The sequence below is a fragment of the Electrona antarctica genome (genome assembly GCF_951216825.1).
Source record: "Electrona antarctica genome assembly, chromosome: 17".
NCBI classification, from domain to species: domain Eukaryota; kingdom Metazoa; phylum Chordata; class Actinopteri; order Myctophiformes; family Myctophidae; genus Electrona; species Electrona antarctica.
Window position 1 is genome coordinate 12,849,228 of NC_136798.1, and position 9,966 is coordinate 12,859,193.

Genomic DNA, 9,966 nt, shown 5'->3' on the forward strand with positions numbered 1-9,966 from the left:
CCTTTGTATTGAGTTTGTGCTTGAAATGTACTGTAATTCTGCAAACTGTTAATACATTTTTCAATCAATCAATCAATGCTACAGTGCGGAATGGAATTTCCCTCTGGATCAAACAAGGTTTGCTTTATCCTATCTATCTTTAACAGGCTTCAAGGTAATGTATATGCGCACAGTCTATCAACAATGACTGGATAGTAAAAGAACAAAGTGCCAAATAATTAACTTTCTATATTTATTAAAATTATCATATTCACATTTTCACAATGTTGTATATTTTCTGTCCTTTACAATAAAATAAAAACAGAGGTTATACATGTAATGTGCGTAACCATAATTGTTAAGAACACTTCAACACCAAGAGAAATCTTAGCTTTTTACAAACACAGTAAACAATAATGGCAATGGCATTATATACACAGAATACTTCAACTGTTCATGGTCTTCATCTCACTATTTAGCCATTGCAATCATTTGAGGAATCTCAGCCTCAGCCTCTCAGCCAGTGGCAATGGACTATCACTACCATTTACTGAATCGTCACTATCTAAAACAGACACAGGTGAGGTGAGGGTGGTGAACACATTATCATCTGAAGTAACTGGTGGAACGTCTTGGCCAATGCTCTTGTTGGATAAGGAGCAGCATTCACCAGTGCTGCCATATACCTGAACATCTACCCTGGTAGTAGTAAGTGTGGCAGACTCTGACGATGACACATTATGGGTGTTCAATGTTTGTTTGGTTGAAGGAACTCTGGAGATAGGTTTCAGTGTAAAATCTTTCAATAGCTTGCTTTTGGGTTTCACTTTAGCTTTCCTGCGACTTGCAAATCTCTTGTTTTCTGCATCGCTGTCCTCACTTGATGAGCCCAGACTCACACACACACTCTTCTTCTTGGTGGTCTTGGGCACCTTCCTGTCAGAGTGGCACCTCTGTGTTGGGACAGATGATGAAGTGACTCCCTTCACAAATGTATAATTCTGGGGTGGCTTTTGGATACCATTAGTATTGGCTTTACATTGATTTAGTGCTAAAGGCTCCAAACATTTAGATTTTTGATAGGGGGGGTCTACCTTACTGGTCACACTCTGGCTTTTATGATTGAGAGGTACTTTTCTGTTAACGACGCCATGCTTCCCTGATGGTTTGGCATCATTACTACATATATCATCAATCTGTCTGCTCGTCTTGGGGTCTTTGTCGTGCAAAGAGACAGGCTCCATCGAGGCCATAACATGATGTGATCGCTGTGTGGCTACATCATTGCGTTCCTCGTTGAGTGTGTTCCTCATAAGAACTGAAGTGACTCCCTTCACAAATGTATAATTCTGGGGTGGCTTTTGGATACCATTAGTATTGGCTTTACATTGATTTAGTGCTAAAGGCTCCAAACATTTAGATTTTTGATAGGGGGGGTCTATCTTACTGGTCACACTCTGGCTTTTATGATTGAGAGGTACTTTTCTGTTAACGACGCCATGCTTCCCTGATGGTTTGGCATCATTACTACATATATCATCAATCTGTCTGCTCGTCTTGGGGTCTTTGTCGTGCAAAGAGACAGGCTCCATCGAGGCCATAACATGATGTGATCGCTGTGTGGCTACATCGTTGCGTTCCTCGTTGAGCGTGTTCCTCATAAGAACTCTGTCCCTCAGAGGACACTCAGTATAACACAGCTTAGGAGCAGGTTTGGACTCGGCTTCTCTGCCCTCAGTTGTCTTAGGCTCACTAGGCTGATGCTTTGGGCCTTCAGCTTTTGCTACATTTGCGCCATCTGGATCACCTGCTGCGTCTCTCGGCTTTAGCTCTGCGGTACGCAGTGTAGCTGGTTGAGGGGGCGGGGAGGAGGTGAAAGACAAAGCGTCCCAGTCTATGTCACTCAGCTGCAGTGCGTCTATAACAGCAGACACAGAGGGTGAAACGCCACCCTCTGAACCGGTCATTGTCCTACAGGCCGTGGGAGACAGGGTGGACAGCACATCATGTACCTGAGATATGGGACGATCATCCAGAACATGTTGGTCCCTTATAGGGTTCAGATAGTGCTTATTGGACACTGGAGTTTTCAGAAGAGCTACTTCTGAGTCACCTCGGTTTGTAATACCGGGCATCTGTGCCTGTGGTTGGATGTTGTCGGTAGCAGAAGTGGAACCCTTGAGGGTCATTTGAGCCAGCAGGTCAGAAACACCATCACAAGGGTCTGGTGATGTTGCCTTCTTACTCCTTGGTTTCTTGCTTTCTGAAAAATTAAATAAAGAGTGTCAGTGTTTAAAAGTTAATACATTTTCAGCACAGATGTTACAGGAACACAATTCTTGTGTCTGTTCCCATCATTTCATGTACTAATCACCCGACACCCCCATACAGTCCATGGTCATCATTAGATGATTCATACTTTTTGAAGTAACCCTAATACCATTTAGCTGAGGATGACGTTGTCACTACCGCTGATGTATGGGTTATAATTTTCACATTCACAGATTTTACCCAATTGACATGGGGCAAGCCTTTCAGCACTGTGCACAACTTCTGCAGAGTTTCAGAGACACACAGAAGACTGTTTTATGGCTCCTAATGGAACATTAGCCCTACAATTAATATAGCGAGTCGTGACATTGTCCCTTTAATGAATTTGAGCTAAGCTTAACAGACTAAACGACGTCCAATTAGCAGCCTGATCAGGAAGTGAAGCTCTACAGCACAGAGGAGCATGGTGTTGTGCAAAAACACAACTTGTATAAAATGACAGCCAGTGCTGTGAGAGAGACACCTCTGGTGCATCAAAGCCTTTGGTGAGCCAGAGGAACTGCTATTCCCTGCATTTTCAGGTGTCAGGGCTGCCGTAAGAGACGGCCTAGAAAACATCACAAAACCCCCAGGTGCCTTTGATGAAGTATGCTCCTGTCAGGTTTGTGTGGTAAGTCTTTGAGCTTTGTCAAGTTTAGGTGAGACCCCAATTCCTGTGACAAACACAGCTAAATGAATGTGCTAAAACAGGTGTTCAATTTAATCGTTCAAATAAACGTATTGAAATACAGCTGAATGATGTAGCCTCGGTACAGCTGATGTAACAGCTCAGCATACAGGAACTCAACATGTTTAAGTTGAGGATGATCTGCATAAGTAATCAGTGTTCATTTAAGTCAGAGTGTGTACAAATGTAAGCAAATTGCCCGGTTGATTTTATAGGAAGTATGGTCTTACTCTTGGTTTTGCTCTCTTCAGCCAGAGCTTTGTTTCTCAGGTAGGTTTCCACTATCTCTGGGTAGGCCAGGCAGAACAGAGCCTCTTCCTCTACCGTCCTCACTTCATCCACAGTCTCCACAGCCGGGTGATCCTCAGCAAAGACATAATGATCTGCAGTCAGTGAATCACATTTTGACACTCAGCATACTGAGGATTTACTTGTATGACGTGCATCTCAGCATTTAAACACGCACACACACACACAGTAGACTGTATACATACTGTTTGTAGACTAGACAGTATAATCATATATATTGTACAGGCTATTGTACAATAGGCTGAGAATAGCGTGCGTGCATGTGTGCGTGTATATATAGCAGCAGTGGCTCAGGGGTAGAGTTGCCAGATGGGAACCGCAAGGTTCCCAGTTCGAACGCGGGCTCCCCCAGAGTTAGTGTCGAAGTGTCCTTGAGCAAGACTCTGAACCCCTAATTGCTCCCGATGTGCAGGTTGGTGCCTTGCATGGTTTCCTCCACCATCTGTGTGTAAATGGGTGAATGTAATGCACAATCTATGTAAAGCGCCTTGATAAAGGCACTATATAAATACACCATTTATATATATCACGTAGCCTACTGTTCAAGCTAGTGGACACTGTAGTGTACAGTGTCAACTGGCTTTATATGTATACAGATATTGTACATATTAGACATTGCACTACATTTTTAAAAGGACCCACAAGGACACATTTAAGCACTTTATTTGAAAATTAAACTTGACTCCCGAAAAGTAGTTATTTTTAAATTACCGTTGATATGTTGTGAACTGATCCTAAACCCTGGTAGCAGGTGGATCTATTGATGGTGCTTGCCTAATTTTCCTACAAGTTCCAGTAACACCATTTCCAAATTGTTAAGTAAATTTGGCATTACAAGACATTTACAACAAGGAAGGATGCCATGGAGATGCTTAGTTATAAAACTATGAATCACTTACATGAGGTTACATTCAGTTTGAAGTTAAATAAGTAATAAAAGGGATATACAGTATAGTACATATGTATACTTCATCATATGATTTTAAATTGTTTTGTACAATACATACTTTGCTGTCAAAATTGTGGATTGAGAGACTTTCTTAAACAATACCATGTCAAGCCCGGTTGTTAGGGACTTTGATATGACAGTTTTCCCAGCTTGGGGAGGAAGCCAGTTTAGCACCTAGTGACTGTTGTGACTGATCTGTCACCTCTGGCCGCTGTGAACCCCACCTCACAGTCAGTCACTAACAGACGAGACGGTGACGAGCACCCCGCACCCCAACCTTTGCTGCTTTAATGGTTCTCAGCTCAGAACGGTTTCTAACATACCGTGAATAATTAATTTCACTTGTAATTTGAGTTCACGCATACAACTACAACTGACACTCCTTCAGCATCATTCATACCAAACTGACCTGGTGTTCTCCAGACTACTTCGAAGCAGGCAACTGCATTCCTCACTCTTGGTTTCAATATTCTGTTTCCAAACAGATATAATAATAATTATAATATGCCATGATATACTGTATATGTGATAAAATTATCAATCAATCAATCAATATCTCAAGCATTGTTACTTTAACTATAAATGGAACACTACCTCAAGGGTTTAATTTGCGAAGTCGTCTCTCTTCCACATTTCCTGTTCATCAACTCTGTGTACGTCATCAGCACCAGAACCTTTTCACTGGTGTAGTTCTTGGGCCACTCCATTTTATCATGGGCAAAGTTCTGGAAAAACACAATGCACCTTGTGAATCCACCTTGTGAATCCACTAGACTCCTTTTAGTCAATGAACAGGATTTAAATAAACTAGTTTACCTGCATCAACAACATATTTGGTTTCCTCTTTCTGAAATGTTCCACAGGCTTATCCTTGGAGACCAGAAACTCATTGATGATCTGCAATGCATCATGTACATGTTCAAAACAGGAATTCATACAAACTATGATTTGTGCCAATATCGCCTGGCCGGCTGGCCCCAATACAAATTCATAGAGTGCATGCTGTTCGACCATGCTGGATTTAAAACTGTACCTCTGTAAACGGGAACTGTTCACTCATCAGCGTTTTCCTGAGGAAAAGGGAATCCAATAATTTAAACCAAAAACATGTCAAACTAATGGCCAATCAATTTTCGGATAGTTAATATATAATAGCAGTGCATTAGGTGATGTCTGCACTTTCATAACAATTAGGCAAAGTGCATTTAAAATAATGGCCCTACTTCCGAATGCTGGCCTCGGCAGAGTTGGCCTGGCGTGTGTGCTCAGATCGGTGCCAGTCACAGGGACACTGGTAGTCAAAATCCTGAGGCTGACAGAACTTTTTACTGGCACACAGCATACAGCCACCACGCTCATGGGCCTTGGCTGAGCCTGAAAGGAATGAAAAGAGACAGATGATAATGAATATCTTTTGCGGGGTTGAGGGTTCCCAAACATGACCCACGTTGAAATGTTGATTTTTTTTACTTGCTATAGACAGCGAGACATGTTTTGTGGGAGCACATCCTACTGCTTTAAACCACTTAAAACTATGATATCAGGCCAGAGTTCAAGTCCAGGCAAGGCTCAACTCACCAGGATGGCGGCATACATTGCAGTGGGGAACCTTCTTTACAGTTGCCATGGTCATGCCTGCTACGTTCTCCTGCATCCACTGGTGGAACCTACAATTGCCAATGACAAGTTATAAGTACCACCAAGACATACACACACTGTCACAAAGAGTGTAAATGGGCCACCATAGCTGAATGGGTAGAGACTAGAGACTCGAGGCTGCTTGGGAAACAGTATGGGTTGAAGTAGCGTATATCTAATGTGCAGCTGAGCATAGACATGGTAACGCCCCGCCTGCCTCCGATTGGCCTACCGACACTGCCCGTCTCGACTGTCCTCCGAGATTACTCCGTCGTGAGAGAGCCTTGTAACTAACTTGTACGTTTTATTTTTGTAGAAGAGCCAAACTAATATTGATTATCCCGTTTGCTTTGATTGAATAATTGATTGAACACACGTGTACGATGTACTATGATTTGATTTGGGGGTGTACTTCTAAATAAAGTGTTAGTGTTGATTATCGTGTATTAATCTAATTATAGTACACTAGTATAATGCTAAAAAGGATAAAGGTGAAGGGAAAAGAGACCTTTTTACAGTATAATAATGTTTCACGTTCAATCATTCAATCAAAGCAAACGGCATAAACAATATTGTCTCTTCTACAAAAATAAAACGTACAAGTTACAGGCAGAGGCAGTTCTCTTAATCATACCGATACCGTATACTTGTATTATTTTTCCACCACCTCGCAGCAGAGATCAGGCTAACCAGCTTAGCTATATCCAACTCAGTGGACAGTCAAGACGGGCAGTGTCGGTATCAGAGGCAGGCGGGGCGTTACCATGTCTATGCTCAGCCGCAAATTAGATATACGCGTTGAAGTGTCCCTGAGTAAGATACTTAAGGGATTGTGACATAAAAGTTAAAAAATAAAAATAAATTAAAATTAACGTCATGAAACCTTTAACACCCATGTACTCCCCAGACTTTGCCACTGCTCCTGATACTTAAGATGGGTTAAACGCAGAGGAAACATTTCAGTGTATGCAAAATTGCAAATGTATAGTGACAAAATATCCCAAATGAGAGGGGACCAAATTAATATTGTTAAATACATTTCAGTACAGATTTCAGTACCTCCGTAAAAGTGACTGTCCGTTCAACGCTTGAATGAGCCTGACTGCTTGCTCTTTACCAACACCTGGTACACCCTTACCAAAGTAACAGAAGAATAGAGGAAACAGTTATGCATAATTCATATTGTGAACATGACAGAATCTCACAATAGAAAGTTTGAAACCTTTTACCTTAGGAATGTAGTCACACCCAAGAAGGATGGCCAGACCAACAAGATTCTCTCTGGATAGATGTAGCTCTGCTTGCACTCGAGCAGTGCTGTAGCAGTCCACCTGAGGGTCCTTGGGGGAAGATAAAAAGGCAATGATAAAAGTTGTTTTTACATGAGTAATAGCGCACCCTCTTACCCAAAGTCTCTCTGAGCCTGACAGTTGCCAACATATTTTGTGAATACTCTGTATAGCACTCTTTTTAACTATTGATCCTAATAAACAATAACTTCTAGATGACTTGTCTGGAATGGATGAGTATCAGTAGATTAAAAAAAACACACCTGTGTGAAGTGAGGGGCGCTTTGTGTTGCCAGAAACTTACGTCAAATTTGGCGGACATTTGACCTAATTTCTCCTTTCATTGTCAAATATGAGACGTGTGGGGACAAGATTTACGTCATATTTGGAAGACATTTGACCTAATTTCTCATTTTATTGTCAATGGCAAATATTGAGACGTGTGGGGACAACAGCTGTAACGCCCCTTAAAAATCACACCCATGTGAAGTGAGGGGCGCTCTTATCATCGTACCTCATTAGCCGATTGCTCAAACACATATGACGTAAATTCTCCTTTCATTGTCAATGGCATTTAATGTTTGTGTTGGCATAAAAAGCCTATTTGCTCAGACACATGACGTAAATTCTCCTTTCATTGTCAATGGCAAATGTGACACGAGTTAGGACAAAGAGCTGTATACAGTATAGGAGCGCCCCTCAAAAAAAGATATATAGAGTAGTAAAACGTAATTATGCTACTGTTGACCCTACAGTAACATAATAGGCCTATCTCACAGAATTTCCCCGCCCCCTTTCGGGGCTAGTGGTGATAGCGTGACGTCACTCCATAGACACTACATGTTAACAGAGGTTATTTAAGAAGTCTACAACTTTTGTTTTCTCAAGGTAAGGTTTGTTCTATCTGTTCGAGCTGATTTACCATCTTGTTTGCTACATAATAATATTGGTCTGTTTTTACATTAGGAAATGTACTTAGATTCTCCAGAGAAAAAAACGTGTAAATGCTAATGTTAAATGACACCACTATCTACCGGAAGGGGGCGTGGAAAGGGGGCTGTGAGATAGGCCTATTACATTTTTCTACAGTGTAGGGTGACCCGGCCGCTCACCTAGGTTCAAATACAGATCTTATACATCGTAAACGTCTCTGGATAAGATCTGCCAATCTAAATTGTAATAAAAAATTATCTATGATGACCCTTATTTGACCAGTTTACCCCTCTTATCTCAGGTTACAGTTGTGATCAGAAACTATATAAATATAGTAGGATAACAGTAATCTCATTGATAATCAATGGCCATTTATACCAGAGATTTCTTTTTTGTAAATCAGACCCTTGCAGAATACCATTACTACCTTTGAATTTAGGTTGAAGTTCCTGTATACGGTCCGGGCTCCGTACAGGAAGGCATCTCCATCATTGGTGATGCAGCCGTCCACCAGGCCCTTGGAATCCATGTAAGCACACATGGCCTCAGCCTCCCCTGCAGCGGTCACCCAGGGCACCCCCAAATAGTCCAACATATCAGCACACTGCAGAGAGGAGAGAAGGTCTGTGAATAGATAGATACACTTGCTATCTCATACATCTCATCTGCAAACATAGGTCATATAGTGGCCGCCTGTGAAGTTCTTCTTAGCTATTAGTTGTCAAATTCTTATGGTCCGTGTCTGACCCCTTATGAATGCTGTGATATACCAACCTCTCTCAGAACTGATTTAAAGCGCCCTCTGCTGGTATTCTTTGTGGTTGCAGCTGATTTGGGGGCAGCCCTTTTGAATCCTCCAAATCTTGCTTCTGTCCTCTTGCTCATGGTTTCTGCTTTAAGTTTGGGGGCTTCACCTTCCATGACAAAAACTAACTTTATTCCCATTAGTGTGAGGGCTGATACTCTGTAAAACAAATTCCTGAAACACATTTAAATGAAGTTGAACATTATTGTTCAATGTTCATAAATGACCAAATGTGAAATAACAGACGACGTGTCAGGATCAACAGCCAGCCAGACTATTCGGTAGGCCTGTAACATTTACAGCAGCACTGTAAAACAATTACCTTAGGTGAGGTTTTGTGACTTTCCCCATCATTGCTTGTACATGTTGGGCCTCACATACCCATAAACTAAGGTCCACAGCTAAAGTTTTCCCACTTAAGCTGTACAAGGGCACTGACTCACAAACTGGCCCGAGAATAGACCACAAATCATGCACACCCATTATGGCCCCGATGTGTCGACGCTTCAGCAAGTAGCTGTACTGGAGGAGAGACAGTCTCCGAGTCAGTCTTCATTCAACACTAAACTGTGAAAAGCACAGTTATTGCATCCGACCGTCGTTACCCGAATTCGAGTGTTTATGATTGTTATGTTGCAGGGGAAAGGAACTAAAGATCGGAAGCTATATCGCTAACACATTAGCCTAATTTCAAACTGCAGCGCCATTCTTCATGATGACCACGTCCGGAGCAGGAGCTAGTAGGGACTGCCTTTTTCGCAGAGCTTTCGTCCAGGTGGGCGTGGTTTTATTATTATGTGAGGTTAGGCATACATTAGCCTATGTTTGTGAGGTTTAGGGTCAGGTAAGGTTTCTGGGTTAAGGACTTGAAGACGTATTTGCACAGAACAAAGAAGAGTCTGGGCCTGGGGAAGTCCTAATCTGAGTTAACAGAAGTTTCTCTTTTTTTTCGCCACTAGGGGGACGAGAAAAACACTTTCTAAGGGCAGTCCCCCCAACTACACTGTATGAGAGAGATGGGGGGGGGGGGGTATCCGTGATGAACAGTGAACACATTAGTTCCTAT

General features: G+C 42.0%; 1 protein-coding gene across 1 annotated transcript; it reads right to left on the minus strand.

The window, feature by feature from the left end:
* Positions 1-218: 218 nt before the first annotated feature.
* Positions 219-9,654, minus strand: gen1 (GEN1 Holliday junction 5' flap endonuclease). Its single transcript, XM_079526714.1, has 13 exons — positions 9,223-9,654; positions 8,870-9,074; positions 8,523-8,699; positions 7,103-7,213; positions 6,933-7,006; positions 5,814-5,902; positions 5,459-5,609; positions 5,269-5,305; positions 5,052-5,132; positions 4,830-4,960; positions 4,645-4,706; positions 3,208-3,360; positions 219-2,242 (listed from the first exon to the last, which is right to left on the minus strand). Exons 1-13 carry the CDS (start codon positions 9,381-9,383, stop codon positions 468-470), a joined length of 3,207 nt encoding a protein of 1,068 aa, XP_079382840.1. The 5' UTR covers positions 9,384-9,654; the 3' UTR covers positions 219-467.
* Between the last annotated feature and the right edge of the window lie 312 nt (positions 9,655-9,966).

Excerpts from the sequence above, each read along its gene's own strand:
- gen1 (XM_079526714.1), bottom strand. The coding sequence starts at position 9,383 with ATGGGTGTGCATGATTTGTGGTCTATTCTCGGGCCAGTTTGTGAGTCA. Across the intron at positions 8,700-8,869 it reads TTAAATCAGTTCTGAGAGAG|TGTGCTGATATGTTGGACTA; the intron begins GTTGGTATATCA and ends TCCTCTCTGCAG. Across the intron at positions 5,610-5,813 it reads CAATGTATGCCGCCATCCTG|GCTCAGCCAAGGCCCATGAG; the intron begins GTGAGTTGAGCC and ends CATTCCTTTCAG.